The sequence below is a fragment of the Taurulus bubalis genome (assembly GCF_910589615.1).
Source record: "Taurulus bubalis genome assembly, chromosome: 6".
Taxonomy (NCBI): domain Eukaryota; kingdom Metazoa; phylum Chordata; class Actinopteri; order Perciformes; family Cottidae; genus Taurulus; species Taurulus bubalis.
Window position 1 is genome coordinate 15,065,047 of NC_136594.1, and position 27,951 is coordinate 15,092,997.

At 37.6% G+C, this 27,951-nt stretch overlaps 2 protein-coding genes across 3 annotated transcripts; one reads left to right on the forward strand and one right to left on the reverse strand.

The window, feature by feature from the left end:
* Positions 1-932: 932 nt before the first annotated feature.
* On the forward strand, positions 933-6,017 carry LOC306737911 (uncharacterized protein). Its single transcript, XM_079219719.1, has 7 exons — positions 933-1,043; positions 1,313-1,449; positions 2,292-2,390; positions 2,497-3,291; positions 3,521-3,663; positions 4,421-4,530; positions 4,622-6,017. The coding sequence occupies exons 2-7, from the start codon at positions 1,344-1,346 to the stop codon at positions 4,755-4,757; spliced, it is 1,389 nt and encodes a 462-aa protein (XP_079075845.1). The 5' UTR covers positions 933-1,043; positions 1,313-1,343; the 3' UTR covers positions 4,758-6,017.
* A 6,775-nt stretch (positions 6,018-12,792) lies between these two features.
* Positions 12,793-27,711, reverse strand: cabp2a (calcium binding protein 2a; the record flags this gene model as incomplete). 2 transcript variants are annotated; one of them, XM_079220372.1, is made up of 8 exons in its annotated part: positions 12,793-12,818; positions 13,602-13,749; positions 13,866-13,975; positions 14,094-14,228; positions 15,000-15,030; positions 18,413-18,634; positions 26,959-27,141; positions 27,652-27,711. In XM_079220372.1, 8 exons carry the CDS (start codon positions 27,709-27,711, stop codon positions 12,793-12,795), a joined length of 915 nt encoding a protein of 304 aa, XP_079076498.1. The 2 variants fall into 2 exon arrangements, with proteins under 2 accessions (XP_079076498.1, XP_079076499.1); XM_079220373.1 differs by lacking the exons at positions 26,959-27,141; positions 27,652-27,711 and adding an exon at positions 18,953-19,000.
* Between the last annotated feature and the right edge of the window lie 240 nt (positions 27,712-27,951).

Below are 27,951 nucleotides of genomic sequence, written 5' to 3' on the forward strand. Positions count from 1 at the left end.
AACACATTTGAGCTTTTGTCATGCTTGCATTGTTCCATAGTGACCTGTTACTATTGTGTTGTTGTTTTTGTTGTTGTTGTGATCCACAGAAATGAGTTTACTATAATAGTGAGGCTTTTTCAAATATAGAGGCCTCTGAGTAGGATCAAATATCAAATGGATTTAATGATTAGATTATAACGTATTGTAAGAGTATATATAGAATGCAGAAAGTGTTACCAAAAATACAAATGCTGTTTTCCTAATAATAATAATAATAATAATTCAATATGGTTGAATAGAGTGCACATCATACAATGTATTTACTGGCCCATTGCACAATGTTTTGCTGAGAATGAATACTGGAACAAAACTTGAGAAATCAAACTGACTCTCATATGATGATATGAAAACTGCACTTTCAGCATCTTTGTATTTTGTGAAATCTGTTGTTCCTCTTATGCATTCATGTCAGCATGTGCTTCATGTTGTGAAATTGGCAAATAGTTGCTGTTTCTCTATGTAGATCACACCAACTGAAAGTGGTTTATATTTAATGATCTCTCACTACTGTGAGATCATGAATATCTTCAATAATGTCTGAATGCCTTCAAGACCAAAAAGAAAGCAGGTGTTGATCCTAAACTGAGTTTTACTCATGAGTTCCTTATGTCTGGTTTAAAGTGTGTTTATGAGGCAGGTGCATCATAAACACACTTTTAAACTCCTGGCCCTCTAAGATTGATCTCAACGCTGGTTGAGATCAATCTTAGAGGGCCAGGAGTTTAAATTTAACGAACCCTCTAAAATTGAACCTCCATCTGATTTCGCTGACCACCTCGTCAGCAATTAGGAAGGAAGGAGGCGCTCCCTCCTCCTACTGACCAACCCTACATTTCTTCCTCACTTAAGACAAATTTAAAGTAACCCTACAAATCAGTGTGGCACTTATTGAAGTGTGATGTTTGCAGGGTGAAGTTACAGAAAGGGAATAGGTTTGGGTTTGGCAAGATTTCCTTCATATTTCCAATTATTTCACTGTGTCATCATTTTTACAAGTCAAGGTAAGGTTTACTTTGTTTGTATCTTGCATTCATAGTATTTACGGTCTAAATTTGATATTATTAATGTTGTAATATTATTATTACACTATACACCATTTGCTGATGTTTATTTCCTAAAGGTAATGCAAGTGTAATGTATCCTCTTTATGTCAACATAGGAACTTACTGACTGAAATAATTTAAAGGGCACACATTTTTTCTAAACATTATTGAAAAAACTCTCTTTCAGAAGCTAATACTACTGTTTTTTTTATTTATTTTTTTACTAGTAAGACTCTAGCTCATGAATCAGATGCAAAGATGTCTGTTGAGTACCGCTCCTCTACAGTGACCAACATGGACATTGACAACAGTAAAGTTGGCTATAGCCGACTTTTAGGAGATGGCAGCAAGCTCCAGTATGCAGGTAATAAAATGAGAACTTCATTCAAAATGATGTGACAATATAAATAATATTAACCATGAAACAATAAGCTTTAAATATTTTTTCTGCTCACTGATTTTGATTCACAGCCAGCAATTTGTCTTTTTTATTTCAGATTCAAAGCTCTCATATTTGGAAAGGCACAATCATGAAACCCGTAGTTAAAGCTGCATACATAAATTTTATGGCACATTAGAATTGAACATTGATTACAACATTTAAACGTTTAACAGTTCAACCTGTAATCTTTTAAAGTTGATATGGTGAATGTGTATTGCCTATTTACTCAGTCAATATAAAACAACATTTGTGTACATTTGGAGTAATGTTTTTGGCAATAGCTAGCAGTTGCAGCAGCCAGGTAGATTTAAGCAAAATATTGACACAAAACTTTATGGGGTCAAAATAATCGATGATTACTGCTTCAATCCAAATGCATTACTGTTGAAACAGGTCATTTTGGAAGAACATAATGGAAATAGTCGAAAATCTGACAAAATAAGTTACACGAGCTACGTCTACATGAAAATATGACTACCATGACACAATAATGACAACTGTGATCCATCAGGGATTTTGCCATAGTTTGAATGATATCAGGTTTACGTGGGCAAAGTTGCAAATCACTGAGCAGGATTTATTAATATAAGATTTATAGAATTGTTGCATTATATTTCCGATATTTGACTCAATATTTTTTTCCCATAATAATTTTCTGAATGTATCTGTAAATATACATTCATGTAAAAATATAAGTTAAAAATGATACAGCCTAGATTGAGAAGGTTGTCCTTACATTTTTGTATGTTGTTTCTGTCTTTCAGTTTATGCATTAAGAAACAGCCCTTTCAGGGCTGCCACAGTTGTTCTTGGGTTGCTGTGCACTCTTTTGTTGGCTGGGGTCATAGGTCAGAGTGTCCACTGTGAGTCTACCACTTTGTTTTCACTGTCAAAGAGCCACATGTTTTCAAACGTTTTCAGATGTCATGGTAAAACCATTGATTTACCGATATCTCTCATCTCCCGCAGACCAAAAAGTAGAGCAAGACCATCAGAACAACCTAAAAGCTGCGAGTAACGAGCAAGAGAAACAACAGGAGAACCTGAAGATGGCGCAAAGTAATGTAAAAAAGCTTGACACCAAACTTATTCAGTTAGAGCAAAGGAATGATTACTTAACTAAAAGGAGAGACCAAATACAGACCAATAACGATTTACTGACGGTAGAAACAAACACCCTTAAACTCAGCCAAAGCCAGTTGCAGACCAGTAATGCTGCTTTCAGCAAAGAGATAGAACAGCTAAAAGCCAGCAAAGACCAGTTACAGACTAATACCAATGCCTTGTCTGCAGCCAAACACTTGTTACAAACACAATATGATTCAGCAATCAAACGCAAAAGTGAGTTACAGGCCAGTTATGCATCAGTGACCAAAGACAGGAACAATTTACAGAACAAATACAATAATGTAACCAGATTAAAAGAGCATCTGCAGTTGAGGTACAATGACTTGATTGGAAAGGTAGAGCATTTGCAGGACAGATACAACTTCTCTAGCAGTGCGAAAGAGAAGATGGAAAGCAGTCACCAAAACCTGACGATATCAAAAGAAACTCTGCAGGCCTCTTACAACCTACTGATAAAAGAGATAGATGAGCTGCGGGCTTCTTACGCGACCTTGCTTACGGAAAAAGAAGAGCTTGAAAGCAGTTGCAAAATTGCAATGGCGGAGAGGGACCAGTTGAAGGTGAAAAATGACAACCTGACTGTTGACAGAGACGCGGCACAGGTGGAGGTCGAGAAACTGAAGAAAATAGCTCCAGGTAAGTGGAAATAATTAAGACAAAAGATACATATTGAGAATGTTTCATATTGCAAAATGTTTTCTCACCTGCCAAAATGCATTTGGCCTTCTTCTCATACTGGAAAAACTGAAGGTCCCATTTAATTAAAAAAAAATAAAAAATCATCACAAACACCACCATTTTAAAAATGGACTGTAAATCATTGCTTTTAAACACTTATTGATCAATACACATTTTGCATTTTCAGCTAGGAAGTGCCCCACTGGCTGGACAAGGTTTGAGTACAGTTGCTACTTCACATCTGTTGGCAAAAGTAACTGGAGTCTGGCCAGAGACTACTGTCAACAAAAAGGCGCAGACCTGGCTGTCGTAAAAAGTGAAGAGGAAATGGTTTGTTGAGCTGTTTGCATTTGTCTGTATCTGCATAACTGTCATCGTCACTCTAGAAATGGTCATAGAAGCACACAGGAGAAATTTAAAGTTGTTTTAATCTACAACCTTACCACTAGATGCCACTAAATCCTGCACACTGGACATTTAACAATAGATCAATTGACCATGTATGATGTGAAAAGTGTTGCTTATAGTGAATAAGCCACAAACAAATATCGCCATTCTCATACAGACCCACTCAGCTCCACAAAGACTTTAAGTATCTTTCTGCTCATTGGTCTCATTGCACTGTTTTGTTTCAGTTGTCCTTAACCAAAAGGAAGTTTTGGCAAGACGATGATTTTTTTTTTTAACAACAAATCATAGTATTAGTCACACTTCAATTTCATACAAAGTAACACTCCTGGAACTTGTAGTTAAAGCTGCATGGAGTGCTTTTTTTGTGGCTTATCTGGTCCAGTGGAATCAGTTGTAAACACAACATTGACACGACCTTAGAAGCTTATATGGCAAAAGTGTTAAGCAATTCTTTGGCCACCCCACAATCTTCAATATTCCCTCCTTCATCTCGTTTTGGGTCTCCAGCTCCTTCATTCATAACATACTTTCATCCATTGTTAAGATAAACATATTGCAGCTTGAAACTATTTGTTCTGGTTAACCCAAATAATAACCGTGTACGATATGCCTGATGTAACTTTATTTGTCAGAAACTTCTGCAATAACTTTATTCTGATGTCTTTTTTTTTCATAGCGCTTCATCAACAACTTGTATTCAAATGAAAAAGAAGTCTGGATTGGATTGACCGACGAAGGAATAGAGGGGCAGTGGAAATGGGTAGATGGGACACCACTGACCACAACGTAAGAAACTATGCTCACATCTCTTGGAACCTGTGAGAACAGGATAGAGTAGTATTTCTTTTTAATATGGATGTCTATCTGTGTCTTGCAGGTACTGGGGCAAAGACCAGCCCAACAGCTTTGATGGGAGGAACCAGGATTGTGTGGAATTCTGGCACAGTACGACGGGGGGCAACTGGAATGATGAGATCTGCATCATACAACAGCAGTTCATCTGTGAGATGTAGTTTACATGGACAGAGAGGTGTTGAAGTCTGTCTGATGATCATTATGTAATATCACAGCAGTTCAAGTATGCATATTGGACTGTTTTAAGTTGGAAATAATAGAAATACCAGACAGTTTGTTTGAAAATGTATATTATGTGACCAACACACAATGACAGTGATGAGTAATATGCAGTTATAGTTAGCTGATGGCCTATGGACTTTTAGCTTGCTTTAAGATGTGTCTTCTGGCGACATGCCCTGCTCTGCCAACAGCTAAAAAAGAGGCAAGAGTGAGTTGCTTCAGAGATTTCATAGTTCACTAATGTTGGCTATTTTGCATTTAGTTGTGGCTGCTTGTGTTACCAGTCCAGGGCGTATGAAGGTTCACACATAATCCAACAGCCATTCAATCTGTATTTTATATATATTAACACATGGGGAAAAAGCTGCTTACATTGCAATTCAAATTCTGTTTTGCTTATTTCATATTCTTATAAACACAATTTAATGTATATTCATGTAAAAACAGTTTGAATAAAATACTTCCCTTTGTGCCACACTAGTATAATAATTCACACTAATAGTTCCCTCAGAACTTCTTACTACACTCCAGTAATTTGGACACCTAAGGCGATAGTTATTAGAAAGATTATTGCCATTTAAAAAAAGAAAAGAAAAAGAAGAGTTTTAGTAATGACCTTTGTTGGCTCTCTATCAACACTATCCTTCGTATATGTGATATTGTGGAACAAATTACACACATTAATCAGGAGTGACTAATGTGATCCAGGTTATGTATTAGGTTATGGAATGTCATGAAGAAGTATCTGTGTGTAATGCCTTGTTAGTTAGTTTGAAAAGTAATCACGAACATCCAACTTCAAGCAATAGGTCTCTGAAAATAATTTTAACATTGTTGGTTTGTGTCCATACTTGCATTCATTAAAAAAAACTAAACAACAAAAACAACCACAGGAAAACCCTTTCTGTCCAACATGAACATGAAAGTTATACAGTCGTGTTTAATTTGGATCATTTCAGTTTCAAGGTCTATCATTCCTTTGCTTGTTTTTACATCCTATACTCGTCTTCGGCTCATTAATAATTGAGGCCCGTCTGTTTTGTGACTTTACTTCTGGCAATGGCTGTGGGACTCAGATGCAAGCAATGGTAGCATGTCTATGTCAATTTAATGACAACAACGTAAGGATGTACGGTAATGACAATAGAAAATCTAAAATAGAAAGTTCAGAGTAACTTTACATATTTTTGAGACATGCCAATGTGACTATATTTTACATATATTCATATATATATATATATATATATATATATATATATATATATATATATATATATATATATATACTGTATATTTTCATTGTCACAATCAGAATATGGTTTGTCGGTAAGGTAAAGGTAAATTAAAATGTCTCTTCATTTAGAGATGTATCAAAAATAAAATGTTACCCTTTGGAGCTCAAGATTAAAAAAAATGCATCTCTTAAACTAGACACTCCAAGTTCCACCATTTTAATAAATGTGACCACTTTTACAAGTTTGTACAGATTTTTTAAATATGTTTTTGTTTTTATGTTTTTCTCATTTCCACTCATGTCCATTCATTCTCTATGTAATTTGCTCATTTCATGTTATCGTTTTTTGCATATAACCACTGGAATGTACAATAAAGTTATTTACATTACTTTCAGAAAATGTATGCCACAGTAATGTCACCTGAATGTAAATAGATAAAACACCATTAAAATGATAGAAGAACAAAAATGTTAATTGAATCTCAGATATATATTTGAATTCCACAAAACACAATGGCGAACAAGACTTTTGGCTTAACTCAGTAACTGCTATATACATATCCATGGATTGCTCAATGCGCCCTGGACACACGCCTTAAAATACAATCCTAGTGTGCAAAAAATAATCTCAATTAATATTCTCCTCATTATTTCAGTTGCTGGCTACAGCACATATCTACATGCAAAGATAATGAGTGTCATATCATTTCATCTTGCGTGGCCTCTGGGATCAGCACTATTGTTTACACAGATTTTTATTTGACAAGAGATTCGACCCAACGCATCCCGGGATATATTCAGTAGGCTTCAGCTGACAACTAACAACAACAACAACAACAACAACAACAACAACAACAACAACAACAACTTCTTCAACACGGATATACTGTATAAATAACTAATATTAGTCACATAAGACATTGTTGTATTTATTAGTTTTATTAAGTCTCTACAAATAACTGTTGTTCCATGTGTGATTCAATGTGGGGTAACATTTTAAAAAAATTCATCGCATAATATGTCAAAAAAATCATCATGATATTAAAAAACAAAACAAAAGCTATTAGTTATGCATCAAGGTTTCTTATGGTCAGCCACATTGTCCACCAAAATGATTGTGATACGTGTGGCACAAAACTTTTTCTACTGGTATTAATTTGCGAGCGGATAGGGTCAAGTTGTGTTACTGCCAAAAGGGATAAAAGTTTAAATCAACCTAATATGCATCTTAAATAGAAAGCAACGTGCTATTAATTTGAATTTCCCAAAATGTCAAACTATTACTTTTCAGTTTGAAGACACTAGGGTCTCCATAATCCAAAAATGTGCCAGAGAAGTCATGAAAAGACATCCCTCTTCATTTCAGAAAAGAACAATGAAATAACATCTATGCCTGATTCATTTTCCTACTGATGTAATGCTTATATTGTAAAAGAAAAGATTGTCATTGGTGTTTTATAAACACTTTTAATTTTATGAGAAGTAAATGTATGTTTCTCCCAATGCAATGCAATGTTTTGTTTTGGTTTGCAGTAAAAAGACACCATGGCCCTAGATGCTTCCAAGATATACCAATCCATTTTAGGAAAGATAGGTGAGAAGATTCATTTTTACAGGGTGCATATGCATCATGCATCATCAGGGTGCATGTGCATCATCACAATTCCGAAAGCAATTAGCTGAGTGAAAGGAAGGATTAAGAGCTGCATATATTTACAGTCATATTTGTAATTTGTAATGAATTAAATAGTTCTTGTATAATATGTATTAGTGACATGCTGCATTTTGCTTATCAATACCATTTTTCTTTTCAGATTTCTGTTGGTAAAGAAAGAGAGGACCCTGAGGTAGGTGTGTAAATACTTTAGAGGGACAGACAAGTATAGACTATGTTGCACCGGAAGAAAGAAAAAAAAAAGAGGTTTGTGTCCAGTGTTGTGGAAAGTTTCCTCTCACTGAAAGCAAATCAGATTAAATCAGTGAAAATAGCTAAATTGGTGATTTCATCTGCTGTTGGAACCACTAAAGTGCAAAAGACATTAATGAATGATCTTTGAAATGTGGTATAAAAGCAGACCAAGGACACAATAAACTCTGTCTCTTATGTAATATGCTATTATGACGGCTGTAGAAAGACTGACTTACTGGCAGGGCACAAAAAAGTGCAATGCGACGTTGTACAATGTGGTGCAATTGATGTGGCTCTTGATTTCTCTTGAACATATTCCTACATCACCAGCGACAGTTACTAAAAATACAAACTTTGAATAAATTGCCAAACCTGTTTTCAGCGTAATGATTCAGTTTTACTGTAAATGGATGCTATCAATAATGATTTCCAAAGAAACAGTTTAACAATATGATTATGTTTGGTTGTCAGATCAATTGAGTGTTGACGAAATGCAAGTGATGAGTTAGTGGGCTCTCTTATATTTGCCAGTGGTGCCCCCTCCTGGTAAGACACAGTTACTGTCAGTGAAGCCAAACTGGTCCTGGGCTGGTGATGCCCGTTGGGACTGGAGGGGCCCAAGAACATCAGAGAGATGGAGCTCCGTTAAAAGTTAGAAGGTTGCTATTTAATATATTTAATATTCCCATCACTGCACTATGTTCATAATAACATTTTAATTCAAATGACTGCTCTCTTGCAGCAGTGATAAATACATTACTTTAAGATGTAAGCCAATTATTTAAGGGTTGAATTTTCATCCAGTCAAACTTAAAATTACATGATGAACCAGTTATGAAATGATGGGCCCCTCAAAACAAAACTGAAGCTTTCCGACCAACCAGAACACACCCCGCCCCCGACCGCCCTAGTTACTTCTTCTTCTGTGATATTTTGTAGCTTAACTCTAATATTTCTGAACTCTACAAATCTGTTCTCGGCTGAAACAAAAGAGACTGCAGAGACTGTCTAAATCCTCTCATTGCGCAGTTGTATTATGAAACAAGATAGCCGCTCTGTTAGATAGCTCCTCAGAGACATAGTCAACATAATAATGTGTACTACATTATAGGTTTTGTAAGGCGGACTAGGGCTCTCTGTGATTAGTGAACTGAACGAAATGCTTGAGTGGATTTAACTAATAGATAACGAGCAACCTCGAACAGTCTCTTCCTGTTGATTCACAGAGCCTTGTCTCGAGGAGGTGCTGACAAGCTCACACTCAGTACTGTTAACGAGATTAAGAACATACATCAGAGAACAAACTGGAAAATACAATCCCTTCATGTCACATCTTCAGGCCTTTTTGACAAAACTTTGAACGTGAATGTTGAAAATTTCAAAATGTCCTGCGAGATTGACTGGACCAACACCATCAATCCCCTGGACCAGCTAACTGTGTTGTCCCTCTGTTTAGATGGATTTCTTCAGCAGGACATAGTTGTGAAAATTTTAGTTTTCAGTCCCGCACCTGCTGCCCATCCATGACACAAGATAACTCACGATGATGCTGTGGTCCATGTACAAAATTGTTCTAATCTTCAGACCCTCCAACCACACATTCGGAAAGTTAAGCTGTGAAGAATAATTTGTCTAATATTCCCCTGGGTAGGGCGATAGTCCAATTCTCAGATGCTGAACAAACTACTCAGTAACACTAAGAAGTACCATGACATATTTTATCATCGTAACGTGGCGTGTACGTATGTACCCAGGAAGATTTCAGACGAGCTAGTTGAAAGCAGTTGGTACCTTCCATGTGGCAACAGAAACACAGACACATGCACTGAGCCGCTGGCTGCCACCAACCTCGGTGGAGACATCAGTGTCTCAGAAAAGCAATTTTCATTTCTCTGCCAGACATCTGGAGCTGTTTGCAGCTTCTGTGATGAATAACATTAGCTGATTAATTCAATAATCTCGATGGAAAAGATGTGAAAGCAAAAGTCATTTTGATTAGCAGCATACAGTGGAAAACCTTTACACTCAACATTTTGAAAATTAAACCAAGTTTAGACAACTAATGTGAGCCAGAAGAAAAAGACTGATGCATAACTGATATGCTAGAAAGTTCCCCATACAAAGTATCGGTGGCAAATCTGGCTGACAACGCTCGCTGGTGTGGGATCCTGGTTCGTGAGTATAATAATAAATGCGAGTGTGGATGAATGGTAAAAATCTTAAAATTCAAAGACAAACAACTGCCTTTCAGGGGAACATCTGGGAAGAGTTTTGTGGCTGGAAACTGAGTGCTGAAAAATGCAAAAAGCTGGCAACCAGAACACTGAGGACTACAGTGAGTATTTGAAATCAAAAGAAAAAAATCTGAGAAGGAAACAGCAAAGAGATGACAGCTGCAATGTTACGCTTCATTTACGGGGTGATCACCTCAGAAGTGCAACTCTATTTCCTCAAAAGTACTACACAAGAAATTGCTGTGTACTGCGTTTGACAAGTAAATATCTGTTTGTTCTTTATGCCTACAGCTCTTTTTCTTTCTTTCAAGAGTGTGGGTAGCTGTACGATTGTGCGCGTCATCTGCCAAAATACAGTTGTCAGAGAAAAAACATGTAACGACTCTTTGCACTTAATGCTCAGATGCTGCTCGATGGTTTCCAACTTGAACATGTTGATGGAGTTGCAACAAACATCCCAGAGGAAATGGATCTTGATGGTTCATACTGAGCTTCACTACACTATGGATTCCAACAGGAAGCTCAAAGTCCTCAAGATCATCTGAACTGAAGACTCAGGAAAATCATCTCTGCTCAACAGCATGTTAAGAGTTAGTCTTGCTGTCAGCAAAGGAGCGAGCACCAGAGGGACATTCATCCTGCTGATCAATGTCAACAAAAGCGACTGCATCAAGACATCTTATAGATGGAGATTCATGCGGTTTCCTGAGATTGAAGGATGTAAGCAAGAAGCCAATATATCATTTTGTGCATACCAACATGTCGGACATGTCTACTGCATCGAGGAAGAAGAGAGACAGCTTGTACGTTCCTCTGGTTTGGTACAGGACTCGTCCAATGGCTCCTTCCTGTGTTGACTACAGTGAGACTGCAAATGCATTGAAAAGAGACTGATAGTGGACCTTAAAAAGCACCAGGAAAGAGGTGATCTGACACATTTGATCAGTAATTAGATAGATCATGGAAGGGTTTATGATACACAAAATGTATGTGAACACAGAGAAGGGGAAGAATCATTTTAGGGAAGCAAATTAAAATTTCGTCACCAAAAAGCAAATCATAGTTAAATTTTGGGGACAAAATAATACAGGAAAGGTATTTGGTCAATCAAAACTAGTTTATTATCAATCTTATTCACTTTTTTGTTTATCTGCAATGCATTCTTTTAAAGATTTGACCTATCCAAGACTGTACAAATAAAACATTCAATATGTATATATGATTGCAAAAATAAACATTTACAGTACTTTGAGTCATTTCCATCCAAAAACATGGCATAATTTGCATGGAAGTGTAGCAGAGACCAAACATCCACCCGTTAACCGTTATCAAATATATATCAAAAAGATATTACAGCATCTGCAATAATTGTATGTGTCTGCATTGGCTGAATATCATGGTAAAGTAATTACTATGAATTAAGTTTGTACAATAAAGGTGTAAATTACATAATCTCCTTTCACTTTTACTATGAACCCTACAATAATATTACACAATCATTCCTAACAATTGAATTTAAGTTAGAATTTAAGATGTTGTGAGAACAAATCCTCATTCTAATGAGTTATTAATTATTTCCACCGAACTCTAGATGAAAGTCAGGTGATGGCATATTTAACGGGTCAGTTCACCCAAATAACTTAATTAAAATTACTCTCGGAAATCTCAAAGGGGCAACACAACATCTACATTTAGGTTATGCTGTGTTCACACCAAACGCGTTGCGAATATTTGCGACGCAGTACTCGTCGACAATAATGCTGCGTTCACAACAAACACATCGCGAAGTTACTCGCGCCTGAAAGGGGCCGTGGCTTATCTCCGTAAAAACAGTTACCGTTTCCGCCATCCACCATGGAAATAACCACTAGTTCTGCTTTATACTTGTTGTGTAAATTCCACATACGTGGGAACATCAAACTCCATCGTGTCTGGGTTCATAATATTATCCGTAGTCCCACACCAGCGTCTGAATGACGGCCGCTACCAGCGCTACTTCAAGCGGACCAGCAGCAATTTGATTCAGCAATAGTAGGACGACAAATTTTTCAACCGAGTTGAAAAATGTCAACTTGCGCGAATGAGGCGAATTATTTGCGTCGCGCCATTCGCGTCATTTGCGTCTGTGCATTGACTTTGCATGTAATCTACTCCCACGTCAAATTCACAATGCGTTTGGTGTGAACGCAGCATTAGAGTTAATCCTATCCCTAACACACACACACACACACACACACACACACACACACACACACACACACACACACACACACACACACACACACACACACTTGTTGCTGATTCGGGATTCTCTTTTCAAATATATTCAAGTTTAAATTCCCCTCTAAAGAGAAGCTTTGGTTAAACCATCTCCTTGCTTAGTCTTCACTCTATAATCTCTCATTACACGTTAAATACATTCACACAACAGTGACACATTAAAGGGATTCTTGAGAAATGGTGTAAGTAACAGAAAAAAGAAAACTACAAACACCAATAAGTCTTTGTACATCAAGAAGAATTACAAGAACATTAACAGTATGCAGTCTGGTCCATATTGTGTTGAGTGCAGTTGAGTGAGGTTTGGGGACGAGTCAGCGAGACATCATTCGCACAAACTCTGTGGAAAGAAAAGACATGTTGTTACTATTAGTTAAGAAAAAGGATAGTTTCACCATGAAGTATATTCTTTCTTCCACCATCTCCTTTTACTTCTTTCCTGAGCCTGAACATCCCCTACTAACTTGATTGAAATTCACATTGCTACCTTCTTGTTCAGTTTCCTTTCATAACCAATTCAAAACCAGACTGAGCAATTGTTATATAAAACTGAAAAATCATAGCTTGTATTCTGAAAAAAAAAATCCAAACTGCTGTATTTGGATGTATTGAATACCATAAGTAATATACAAGTTAAATATATGGTTTGGTACATGAGAAAATTAAAATGTCATAGATGTGTGCAAATGTGCCCCAATGCAAATTTTTGATTCCTTGCCTGAATTTTCTCTGTACTAAACCCTCTCTAACTTTGTTCTGCTTCACTTTATCAAAGTCAACCTTTGCAGAGAGAATGTTCACATATTGTGCTATGATTTGGGAGAGGTTTGGGAGAGATTTCAAAGAAATAAGCATCCTGAAAGTGCTTTTTTTCTAGACGGACCTGACACCTTTAAATTTTTGCTGTGTGTCATCTTCATTTACTCTTAACCAGTAACATATAGACTGATATTTACACATCTGAACAAAATAATACATGTGTAGCCATTTATTATAACACCAAAATTATTCAAATAGCCCTAGTGGTTGCAGAGATACACCCTTTTTAGTTTGGGTATGCAATTTCCGAGCAGGGGCCTAAACATTGGTTGGTTTTCAATGTGCTAAAGCATCAATCACTCACCTTCAAAGTCCACCTCTCCATCCCCATTGAGGTCAACGTCTCGCAGGATCTCATCTATCTCGCTGTGGTTCAGCTGCTCCCCCATTAGCTTCTTCATGGCATTCCTCAGCTCTGAAAGGCTGATCTGACCATCGCCATCAGAGTCAAACTGGGAAACAAAATCGATGAGTTTGAGAAAGCATATGAAAAGAAATGCATCAGAAATTAAAGTTGGGGAAATGGGGTGGTCTATTTGGCTGTAAGTTAATACATTATACTGCCTACCTCTTTGAAGGCATCCCTCAACTCCTTGACTCCAATCATGTCTGCAGTCTCAGCGAGCATCTTGGGACCCATCAGTTCAACAAAGTCCTCAAAATCCACTCTGCCGCCACCTGAACAGGGAGAAAATAAGTACACACAGAAGACAGAGTTAACTGATCTTTTTTGTGTCTTTAACAAGCAAGCAAATGAATGACCAGATCGATAGGTAAATAATCGCAAATTACTCACAGATCTGCTGGCTGAGTTCTATCAATTCCATCTCTGTCGGCATGTATCCCATAGTCCTCATACACTCGCCCAGGTCCTTACAGCTGATAAAGCCATCCTTGTCTTTGTCAAACTCCCTGAAGGCCTCACGCAGCTCTGCAGGGAAGATGTGTAAAGAATAGTAAATAGGTACAAGAAATACATAGATTGCAGTTCTAAGTGTATACTCTGTAATTGTTATGTAAAAGCCCTGTACGTGTAGAGGTTTTACATGATTGTCTCATCTTTCTAATTGATCTGATCGTTATGGTTTTTTAGGACAATGTGAACATCCCGGTGATAATTGGTCTATTCTGTGTCCTTCAAATTATTTCTTCTGAGAGTGTAATAGGAGAGTGCAATGTTAAAATGACTGGAGTACACTTTTAACTAAATTATAACCAAAGAAAAAAAAAAGAAAAACATGGCAATATGTTTTTTACTCAACCTGACACCATAAAGTAATACTTGTTATTATTTGCAATGTACTGAGTTTCTACATAAACAAATAAAAAATGTCAATGGCTATTTATTCCATAGTCAAATCACATATTACATTCCCGTGAATGCAGAGTTTGAACCAGACCTGAGGAATATGAGGGGCGGGAAAGTTAAACTGTGCTTAATTTGTCTATATTAGTCTTTGAATACTAATCCTATACTTTGATCTTCCACAGTTACAAGTAAAATAAATCTCTGCTGGTTCACATGCTGACATTCAATTGGTGGATGAAGTCCGGACATTTTGACCTCTACAGTAAAGCATAAACCAAAGTTTGAGGTTTGAAAGGAAGAAGGTGGTTCAGGAAAAAGAAAAGGGAGGGATGACGATGGAGTGAGAGAAGGATTGAGGATTTCGGATTAAGCTTGTAATATCTCTGTACCTACCTTCCATTTCCTCTGGCCGTAGATCTCTGTCCTGCGGTGTTGCAGATAGAAGACAGGAAACACATACAGTCAGGTAAAAACATACACTTTCAATCGTATGTGTCTTGTTCTGTTTCTCATACACACATGTACAATGGCTTCAGCTTCTAGTTCTAGTTCCTTTGCTTGTGTGAAGCATTTTTGTTTCATGTTCAATCACCTGAGAGGAGATCCTATTGCTGGATTATTTGGGTTTTGATCTGAGTGACCCAAATAACCTTTTTAGTCAATCTGCTACACACGCTTGTGTCCACTCTCTGGTGGAGGAGCTTTGAAGGTCTGCTGCTCATATGCTCCATGATAAGCATTCAAAATGCATCATTAAAAAGTTCCTTTCTAAACACAGAAATAAGGCCTGCACGTCTGTTTGCACTTTCAAAATAGAGTTAGAACCTAAAATGTTTTCTAAATGAGTTTAAACACTTTTAGCTACAGCCATACCCATACAGTTTATTTTAAACTGGCTTCAGCATGTGGTGGCATGGACAAAAGGTAAGGCCAGGATACGTTTGTTCACAACATATTCAGCAGCAGGAATAATACAGGCCTGGATTAGAGGATGCAGGAGAGAACAGTGGCCAGGAGATTACAGCTGTAAATTGTATTACAAATCACAAAGGCTTAAAGGTTTTTCATTTCTCTATCTGCCTGTGATTTTTTTTCATCTACATCTGCACTGCTAGTCGGCCAGGACATGATTAAAGGACATTAACACGTCTGAACAGGCTGAACATGCGGCAAACACATTACGTACCAATTTGTCTTTTTTGCTAAAACAAGTGACTGTCAGGTTGAGCCAAATTCAGCCACAGAGGCAAGTATGCAAATGTTTTCCTTGTTGTTCCCAAATTTTTTAGTTATCGGCTTTTATTCCCAAACTGCTAACACCACTGAGTTCTTGAGAAAACCCTACAATGTTAAAGTTTGAGAAGATGAAATGTATTGTGGCATCACAATTTGCTTTAGAAAGGATTCCACTAAGTCTATCATGTTGCAAAAACTAGATGCCACAAACACCAATGGATATAAACGATGTAAATGCAAACTCTAAGATATGTAAGCTGTGCTCCTGAGGGTGTTCCTTTTACCATCATCTGAGAGGACAAAGGGCATTATGGGGGATTAATAACCAGTAAATGCTATCAGCCTCACACTATTCATCTCATAGACTAATCTATGTACTCTATAGAGGAATCCTCTTTCCTCGATCCATGAATATAAGTATTAACAGAAAGTTGTCCTACAAGTTCAGGACTGTGGTGGCTCAGAAAAGATACTGTTGGGTTTCTGGATTGATGAAAGTCACTTATAACACTGATAATTATCAACAACAAGAAATTTAAGGCTAATTCGTACGTGACGTAAATGGCATCATCTGCCCATGTCCTACACGCGCACCCTACTTTACTAAGTCTGTGTGCTGCAGACATCATACATACGCATAGCACGTTTCATTCCACACTCCAGTTCAGTTGGTGGCGTATGCACCTCTAGCTGGTTTGCCAAGAAGAAGATAAAAGTGCAGATGCTTGTTTTGAAGAGAGGTTGTGTCTGCCATTACCCACATGTATATACTTCATCTTCAAAGGAATACAAAGACAGCCAAATGGCATTCAACTCCTGGCAAACAACGTGTATTACCGCTATACACGTTGTGTAATGGGAAATGTGCGTACGACTTTAACCAGACCAGTACAAGTCCGCAACTGTCCGCTTAAATGGAACGCCAAAAGTATGTCCTAAATTTAAAGCCATACTAGTCGCTTTATGAACCTGTAACACATACACATCTTTGAAATTAAGGTTTAAGTCAGCATGCTAATGTTCCTCACAATGTCAGTATTTACATGCTGGTCTGATTAAGTTAGAACATTATACCTGCTGTTTATAGTGTCAATGTTTACAATAATCTTAGTTGAGCCTTTTAGCATGCTAACATTTGCTAATTGGCGCTAATCCCAAACTACCGCTGGTAGGAATTTCATTCGTTTTTGTAGGTATTTGATCATATATATCAAGTATATTGGACACATATTCACTCCCTTTTTAGCTCAGTTCTCTGTGTCCACTAACTCCTGAACCCCTGAAATATCTGATCCTTCAGCTGCTAAATGCTTATGTTCAGCTAGATGTTAACTCTGTCTGTCTGCCATTTAAGTTCATCTGAGTGATGACAGAGAACAAAAAATGTCAGTTTACGAGCCGTGAAACCAAAATAATTAGTTAAAAGATGCTGAAACACTCGATAGAGCTGCGATGGAGCTAACATAGAGCTGAGGGGAAATCCATTCACAAAGGGCAAACCTATTCAAATTGCATATACTCATTGGATCCGTTCATCTCTCCAGAAAGACATTAACTCTCCATGGCCGTAGACGAGAATAGTGTCAGTGGTCATAAGACTGTTTACCTTTTATATTGAATTACATTTATCCATTCACCAAAGCCACACAGAGGTCAACTACAAAATACAGTATAATAATTTTGTCTTATAAATGACATCATATTCATCTTAAATTGATTATATTTCGTACTTGTGATGAGTCACTATTGTTACATTTTGTTATAGACTCAGCCCAAGTTCTTCCAATACCTCACGTCAGGTGCCTAAAGCTTGTGAGGCACCTGTGATGATTGACATCCAATCCAATGGCTTTTTTCAATTAGCGCAAACAGCGAAAGGAACTTACTGTTTTTGATCCCTGCCATATTCCCTGTCTCTACATTAATTGACATTAACCTGATATAAAAGGTACACATGATATCTACAGCTCTGTTTAGAATGTGGATTCACGATCTAAATTATAATCTAGACAGTTGCGCTGTCTTTATAGTACAATCTGTTATATGACCTAGTATAGCTTGCAACTCCTGTACAGTAAAGTGTAAGAGGTCCCTTCTGACACTTTCTTTCTTTCTTTCTTTCTTTGTTCCAAGATGATTACATCATTTGAAAAACGTAGTATCAAATTATTTCTGGTTGAAAAAAGTTTTAATAGTTAAAACATTAACCTAACATTAAACATAATCCAAGGTTGTAATGCAAGATTATGTCCCCCCCCCCCCCCCCCCCTCCACAAGCTAAATCATATTATGCAACACATGTCATCTAGCACAATCACATAAACTTTTATGAAATGTGCTGATATGGTGGTATACAGGACTAATGGGGGTTGACACAGGGTGAAATTGTCATTGGTGGAAATGGGATGGAAAGGCTGTGATGATGTCTCGCTGGACTGATGGATGGCCACAAATGGACCTTCCCTTGTACAGGCACTGCGAAAATGGATGGATAAAGAGATGTATGAGAGCATTTGGCGTTCATAATGACGTACTGTGTGTGCATGTGTGTGTGTGAATGTCATACATACAATCTGGCTCTGTGCGAAGCCCTGTCTGAGGAAGATACAAGCAGGCCCAACTAAGTGGTGCAGCATGTTGCAGTTCTTAACCAGAGCGCAAAGGGGCTCATCAAAGTCCCGCTCGTTCCCTCCCTCTTCCTCGTCATCCGTGTCCACCTCACCTGCTCCACCCAGGCCCCCCAGCATGGCGGCAGCTAATGGGGCGCCACTTCGTTCTATGGGCAACTCCCCCTTAGAGGAGAGGAACGAACTACATTAGGACCCACATCAAATTACCACTTATATTCCATTGCAATGAAACTGGCAGATTCACATCTACATGTTTACTGTCATGACAGTCAGAAGTCAAATAAAATGTAATTCAATATATACAAATATAGATTTATCAGAAACAAAATGTATTTTAAATCAGGCTGAAAAATTGTTTACAACTCAAATGTAGCTTTGACAGTGTCAGATGTATCACAAGCATTATCTTACGTGTCTATCAGTTCAAACTCTTTGATAAATCGGTTTCTCTCAGCTCAAAGGAAATAAATGAATCCTTACCTTTTTTCTTTTACAGTTCTTTTTAGAAGCCTTGTTTATGTTTCCCATCTCACTGCCCTCTTCTTCCTGTCTCCCCTCCTCCTGTCCCCACACTTCTCCCCTATTTCTCTTCCTATTTCTCTCCCTCTCTGGTCAATTGTCACATAAAAGTCCAAAATCCATACTTAATCCATTGCATTCCATGGGGCAACGGCGGCAAATTTGTCCACTTGCACCACTACTCTAAAAGCGAAAAATAATCCCTGTCAGTACACGTGCTAAAATCCAAGATCCTATTGGTCAAGTGAGAGGCAAGGTATGCATATGATTTTGCATTAAATCCTAAACTCCTCCAGGTTGCTGGAGGCTGTCATGCTGAGCTTTGAGACGTGTAGTGTGATATTATGGAATAGCAGCAGGCTGCTAGAGATTGACGGGGTGGAGTTGGAGAGCTGGGTCATATCTGGGCTGAAACAACCTCCTGCTGCCAGATTTTGGCTCTGATTGTATGACTCGACCATATTCTCCCTCCCTTTCTATCTCTCTCTGCCTCACTCTCTCACAAACACATACTTTCCCCCACCCATTTATCCGTCAGCCCTTCTCGCCACGGGTGATCCCTTGAATTTGGACCAACTTAAACTAATCCACCCCACCCACCTTCCTCTCTCTGTCTCCCAAACATCGTGCTTATGTTCTCAAAATGACTAGTCTGGCAGAGAGAGAGGGGTGTGTGTGCGGGGGAGGGGGGGTAGAATTATGGATGGGGAGTTGGCTGCCTATTTAATCCCTGGCATTTTAGATTAGAGGGTAAGAGTTATGTTGACAGACGATGGGAGTACAATCTTGAAAGGGGTGGACTAGAAGAATATGTAGACTACTTTAAAGTAAAAAACAGATCAATTCTGTTTACAACATGGAAACAAACACAACAATGGAGCAAACACACCTGTATTTTGAGATTTACCTCAAATAGAGACAATTAGCTAGCAAATTCCTTTCATTTCAATTTAGTAAATTCAGTTTTTTGTTTGAAACAGTTAAACGTATTAGAATTAGCCATACAAGAAAAACATGTGGAATGTGTAAATGTTCAAACTCCTCTTCATGTTTTTGTAAAGATTTAGAGAAAAATTACCATGTAAATAGTAACATTTTTCCCTGCTTAATTCTGACCATATTGAGCTGAATGGTAAGTCTCTCTTAGTTAGCTATGTCCATCAGGTTGTATGTCATCAAACGTAAACTTTAGCAAACAACATCCCTGCATTACTGGAAATAATTGAGAATTTTGAAAAATATCTGTTTTTTTACTCGACAATTTAGAGAGAAATATTAACCTTTTAACTTTTGACGTTTATCTGACAGCTGTTTATCTGACAGCTGTAATTACTGGTTTATATATATATATATATATATATATATATATATATATATATATATATATATATATATATATATATATATATATATATATATATATATATAACAGACAGTAAACAAAAGACAACAAACTATAAATATTGCAATGTGCAATAGCCTATACAGAAATGTTTTGTTGCATATATGAAATTTCATTAATATAGTTGTTTCTTTGTAGAAAGGTTAGATCATTCTGATGAACATTGGTGCAGTATTCATTAGGAGCGGTGGGTCAATAGGTTAGTGAGATGGTAGAATCTGGATCACTGTCCACCACGGTGTCAATATTCATAAACAAACACCAGATGGAAATTTCATATCATACACAGTCTTTAACATGATAAATAAAAGATACATTTGTGTTTCTAAATAATATTTCTACTTTTTAGGAACTCATAAAAATATCTTGACCACCCAATACATTTGAGGTAAAATAAAAATAAAAATGTCATCGCACAAGACTTCTTCAGTTATTTATTCATATCTTTCCTACTTTTCTTTCTATTTAATTATTCCTTCCCCATAACCTTTACCTCCTGAAATTAAATCCCCAAAACTGGAGAAGCAAAACTAAACTCTTCACTGAATACTTGTTATCTTATACTTAAGTACAGTTTTTAATCAAGACATGTTGTTTATTACTGCCAAGCTGCTTTGCAACCACTGCACCAGGCTTAGATACACGTGAGTTCATGAAATGTAACTTCATACCTCCCTCTAATACACATTTGTATGCTGGTCATGTGGTTCTGTATGTGTGCCAGAGATTAGCAGCAGTATGTGTAAGGCCAATGCTCAGCGCCCACAGCCCTAATCCTCTGTGGTCAATTTAGGAGAACTAACACATGTTTGGTGTCTCTCTATGTCCCCATATCTTTCTTTGTGACCTTTCATCTGTTTCCTGAGGTTCATCTCTTTGTATTCCCCTACATATTGCATTGCATTATATTACATTTAATTTAGCTGACGCTTTTATCCAAGCGACTTACAATAAGTTACATATTACTACTTCTCCATTTCTTTACTGCAGCCTCCTTTTCAGTGCAGATTCCTCCTCAGTCTTTCTTCTTCTCTCTTCAATATTAACTGGGCAGGTACACACTATAAATTCAACTAGTGATTCAGCATCTACACACTATTTCATTTTAATTAATCAGGTGCTTTTGCAGGATACATACATTTATCCATGAGCAACTTTACACTGTCAATGTATCACCAGCAGAGTGCAGTAATGCTCAGCTTACGGTTATAGCGAACATGAACTTGCGCTCAGCTATGCACCACCACTAGATGTCAGCCTCCTGCCTTACTATTGAAAAAGGCTATACATTCTAGTTACAGGAAAATCTGTTTATTTTCGATGGGTCACTAAGCAGAAAGGGAGATGAGAGATAGGGTGGAGTAGTAAGTAGTGAGAGGCTGAGTGGGAGAACCTGTTTTCATGGACGGGTGGCACAACAATCACTGAATCTCTAGCAGCTTCACAGATGGGATTCTCCAGCTGAGCCTGCAGTGTGACCTTTCTGTAGACTTGGGGGAATAAATAAAAAAATACACTGAAAATCTATTAAGTAGAGAGGACAGAGATTGATGAGATGATTTGCAACAAAGGATTTGGATCCACAGTGTCTCGGTTATATAATAGTATGTGCCTCAGCCCACGGATCCAGCTGGACACCCACCAGATTAGCAATGGAAGCCTCAGTGCTGTAATGTTTTTTTGATTTCTACATTGTTTCCCATCATGTATTTCACAGGCATACACGGAAAGCTTCAGATTAATTTAATCGGAGTCTTTTTTTTACAAATACAAAGCGAAACATAAAAAGTAGGCACATGCACACAGAAAGTCAAAGCAAAATAGTTTTTGTCTTTCTCAATGGAAAAAAAGAGAAGCACCGACAGGTTGCCTCAATCAACAGCCCTGTGTGAACACAAAGCTTTTCAGCTATAAAACCCAAAACAGAGCAGCTGGGTGAGAATTTGTGCTCTATGCCTCGACAACAGTAAGTACACCAGATGCCCGAAAGACAAGGATAGAAGATAGGCGACAGAAAATCCAATAAACAACATGATGGACACACTCCAAAGTCAGGATTTTGGTGTAGGTCAGGTCAAACATTTTGGCTGAGATCGAGTGCGTCCAAGTGTTTTTGCATGCTTATGTGTGCATGTTGACACAAACACTCATGCTTAGACTAGTTCAAATGAGACCTACACATAAAAATGTGCAGATCCTCTCTTCAACCAATCAAAAACAATGAGGGCAGCTGTGCAGACATCATCAGATTGCGGCTATAAACAAGATACTGCCTGCACAGACAGTGTCCGTGTCATCCCTCCGTTACAACATGCATCTACCACAGTAGTATTTACCATGATCCCAGTGCTTAATAAACGAGTATAGTACTATGTATGTGCAGTATACTGAGCCTGTTTGACGTCAGACATATAAAGTGCTCATCCCCTCATTCAGTCTTTATCTGTTTACTTCGTAATGTCCATACACATCGAACATGAACATGCACATGCACATGGACAGGCACATGCCTTGTGACCTTGAATGTGTGCTGATCTCACTGGCAAATGAATGAACACAGTATATCTGCTAAGACATCTGAGATTGGTTTGAGTTGCCACACTGACGGATACAGACCACAACCACTGGCCAGATCCACATTTAGGAGAAACAACACAACAGGACAATCAACTGTTTACATAATGACTGAAAAAGACAAAAGCATTCGGAATATCAGTTCTTTTTCCATACACACAAAGACTGTATTTGTACTGCATGTAACAACATCGCTATATTTCAAAACATAATGGTAATGGTTAAAAGGGTAATTGATGAATAAATAAAAACACCTTTTACACCTAAGTGTAATACGAGTTGGTCATTAATAGTGACGAACTCACACATATCATTCAACTTTGCAGTTTCCTTCGGCTCTACAAAGTGTTTAGCATCTTTCATCTTATTTATTTTTTTGCATCTATCTGTCCTTAACTTTACAGACTGCAACCGCATATGGCAGTCTCGATTGTCCCACATTCCCTAATCTCATTCTCGCCTACTTACACATTCCCAAAGGGAGGATAATGGCTCACGCACCTGTCCAGATTTTGTTCATGCATTTAAATGTGACCTAAAAGTTCTGAGAGGTCCTATGGATTAGAGATTCTCTACAAAAATAGGATGAAGGGATATAAGGTCACAGAAACGTTGGAACTGCGTGTTTTTTATCTCCCTCCAGGAGTATAGGACTCAACTGTTGCTGCTAAGAGTGCCACCGTGGTAATGGTGCACCTAACCCGCTTTTAAATCTGTCTACTAAAGCTGTCATGCTATTTGTTCTCATTGCATTGTATGCATCGTCTACAAACACAGACACTTAACAGTAGAGTTCTGTAACTCAATGTGTTTTCTGTCAAAGACTGCAAAAAAAACAGTTTCTGAAATATGTTTTCTAGATATGTATTTTATGTTTAAACTCTAAAGTGTAGAGGACAATTCTTACACGTTTTCAGAGCATAATATACATTTATTTATACACATAATATTGAAAAATGTATGTACGTAGTAATAATTTGTAATCAAAGATTGAATGAGAGATCTTGAATTCCCCCAATAGAATGTGTGACAAACTGTCACACATTCTATTCTATTCTTCTTGTGGATGAGAAAACAATAAATATTTTTTTCATTTCAGTGGACAAAAGTGCATTCAATATCAATTCAGTGGAGGAATATCTAAGTGTCAAGTTTTTATTCTACTACAGAACTGTGCCAGAGCGGAAAAAATAATTTGCAAAAAAATAATTATTAAAGCATTTGTGCTAACTATTTTACATGAGCTTGGAGAAGAACTATTTAGAACAAAACTGTGTATTCACTGTCTTTCTTTTTGTTTCAACGCTTAAAATTGAAATATATATATATATTTAAATTTTTTTTATATATTTCATATATATATATATATATATATATATATATATATATATATATATATAATATATTTAAAAAAAAGAGTGAGTGTAAACTGCATTTTAAAGAGTTGGTTTAGCCATATCAAAGAAAAAGGAAAATTTTCGAGGTTTCAAGGTTTTTTGTCACTGTTAAAAATGTAGTTAAGGGGTAATAACATTTATTCAGGACCAGAGCATAAGACCACATTCAGACCTGTGGTAGGATACAGCCTTTCGGGAACACTGTGAGGGGGCTAACAGGGAACTCCAACAAAAAGAAAATAAAGTAAATGCTTCTATGCGTAATTCTAGAGGGCGTGCACAGTCGTTTCATTTGAGATTTGAAGATTTTGTTGCTTTGTACAGATACACACTCTTTAATAGTTTATCAAGGAGGTTGACAGCTTTATGTCACGTGTGTTCACTGTTGGTGATGTTGGTGGTATCTTTCATTTATCTATAACACCTAACTATTAACAACTTCGCCTAGCTATCCCTTTAACGCCATGTTTATCTTGCTGCTAGCTGGAAGAAACAGTGGTGCATTAAAACCTTTTTCATTGAAAATAGTGATGCATTTTATTAATCAGTGACAGATGATCACCTAAATGCAAACACCAATACAAAACAACATGGGCACAGGATGCATTGTTTCCTAGCCTTATTCATTTCCGAAGACCTCGCCAATGTTTCATTAAACACATTCAGTAGAATATACTGGATTATGTCGTATGGAAAAAATGATGCTCCTCTTTAACTCCCAAATTTAGCCAAAAAGGTTGAGGAGACTTTGAAATGGTAGAGACGTTATTGAACTGTTCTGACATATGAACACATCTTCAGCCTATTCAACTACCATAATGGACTAATGGAAAGCAATATGTTCATAGCATAAATACATCAACTGCCATTCACTTGCCGTATAAAGTGACTGCAATGTTTGATTGCAATAAAGAAACTCTCAAAATGTTCTACTATCTTGCATAGAAATATTCAATTTGCCTGCTCAGTAGTAACTAACAAATAAGCTGACTCATAAGCCATGTTTTGCATTTGATAGTTAGAAATTAAGCACAGTAATTAAACTGCTGTAAAACATGGATTAGCATGGCGGTCCCTGTGAGTCTTAACTTTAAAACTGATTAAATCTCTCACTGACTTTCACTGACCCATTCATTTACAGTTCGATGTGCTGTATCTGTCAAACACATTCATGCTTGTCAGCGGAAATAAATCTGGTGTCTCAAGTGATGTTGTTTAAGTGATGTACGTCTAACCGACTCTTGTCCTCTCACTCGTTTAAGCTATAATCTCCCTTTACATCGCAATCAATCTCTTCTCTCTTTCCTTATGACATCCATCCTTCAACCAGCCCTCCCTTTCTCCTTTGCTCCATCTGTTGCCAAGTGTATGGAGGACTCATCTGAGCAATGCAAGCTACAGAGGGTATATACAGGAAAGCAGAGGAAAAAGTTGATGAATTTCTTGTGATTGTAACCTAATGTTGACCCGATCACTAAGCCCTGTGCCCTGTGGTGCTTTCTGCTCGGGGACAACTGTTGCTGGGAGATTTCATCAGCTGCTTGCTATCTTAAGTTAGGTGTGGCTAAACAAGGTCCACGAAAATGTTTATTTTCCTAAATAATGCAAATTGTATTAATTAATTGTGTCATACAGTTAGTATGAAGGATTATTGCAAATATTGAGAGGGTTAAGGTTGAGTGCCATTACTAGGCCCAACCTAGTGAAACTGCCATCATGATTTTTTTTTGTAAAAGCAACTTGACCAACATGTAAACTTGCAAAAAAGGGCTAAAAAGTGGAACAGTGTGAAACATGGTAACTTGACTCAAATGTGTGCGCCAGGTGGCAACTTCCGGGTCTTAAAAGTGAAGCAGATGTGCCTTGAAATTACATTAGATCTACTGGCCAGAAAGGGGCAACTCTTCTTGTTACAAAAATAAGTGTGATTGAATAAAAGAAGAAAAAATTACCCACTTCCCACTTTATTTATTACCTCAGTAAACATTGTAAACATGATTCTATGGTCTCAATCGCTACTTGATGTTCATTTAGTAAACGATGGTCCCATTTAGAGTAACATAGACGATAAAGCGTATGTTTTAGTGCGTGGCTACCATGTGATTGACAGGTCGCGACCACGACATTGTCTTATCTGGCTGTTGTCCACATTTTCTTCTTACAACTTTAAAAGTTAATTGATATGTTTGTATCTCCTCAATCTCATATACAGTCTATGGCGTTTGTCCATGAGATAACAACGAAATGGGGACCCACTCATCTAAACATGTCTCCATATCACTACTAGTGGTCAACAACTCCGGAGGGTACCTTTACATTTAGTAACAGTTTGATAACTTGCAAAGCATCATTCACAGGCCAAGCAACGGTTCTCACGTCCTCTAATGTGCTCATAGCTATTTAAACTCATTTAAACACTCTCATCTTCAGAGACTCTGGAATTTCATTAATTTATTTATTAGTGAGCAGTTCACGCTGAGTTTCTTAGATGCCTATTTTTTAGGCAGCACTCAACAGGACATTTTCAGTCAAACACGTCAACAACGCCACATGGGACACCTGGCGTGCCTCCAATCCCCTGTTCAGTGTCCTACCTGTCCGAAGACTGAGTCAACGATAGGTCGCAGCTTTCTCCTGTCTCCCTCTTGCAGCCAGACGTCACCGGGGTCTCCCACGGGGGAAGACAGACTCAAGCTCTTGGCCTTAGTCTTTGGAGGCCTTTTTATGCTAGCTGAACTCCATCGCCTTAATGATTCGATCTTCTTCTTTATGGAACCCTGGAGAACGGAGGATGATCAAAGAGGTTGAAATAGAAAAGTTGTCTCACAAGCAGATATTGTGAATTAACTAATATACATTATTTATACATATATTGAACTCTTTGCACACTTTAAGATTGAAATCCTGTAAAGTATGGTATTAGAGAAAGTCGAGGTAAAGAAGCTGCAGGTAGATTTACAGCACCCACACTCCCACACCTATACTGTAGGTTAAAGTGCATCCAAAGAAATACGATTGAACATTGGACATACAGTACATGTACCAGCTCAGAAAAGCAATATAAGTGATGGGAATTAGCAGTTCTTACACACATATTATTGCTCTATAATGATATTGCTTTTTAATAAATAAAACATTATATTTGTACAAATAGAGTAAATAGGGTATCCATGCCAGCCTGGCCTCAAAAGACAAACACTGGGGCATGACAGTATATCATGTTGAGAGCCCCAGTGGCAAGATTTAGGAGACCGCAAAGGCATATTTTGGCGTGTGCATCTACTAACCTTCTTAACTAACTTCCCCTCTGACACCTCCACGGATGATACGCTTTTTGTGTCAGTCATCTTTGCAGACCAGCTTGTACACACAGAGACGTCCTCTTTCTCTCCGTCTCTCCTCCTGTCAGACTCTTGTCCACTCTTCCTCTTTATCTGTCTCTAGAGCATCTGACACTGGTTGATAATCTGAGGCGTATCTCCCACTGTTGTTGCTCCTCCTCTCATCCCTCCCCCTGTATCTGCAATAATCACTCACTTTTTCATCTGTCAGCGTCTATCCACCTCTTCTCCTGGTTTCTCTCCCTG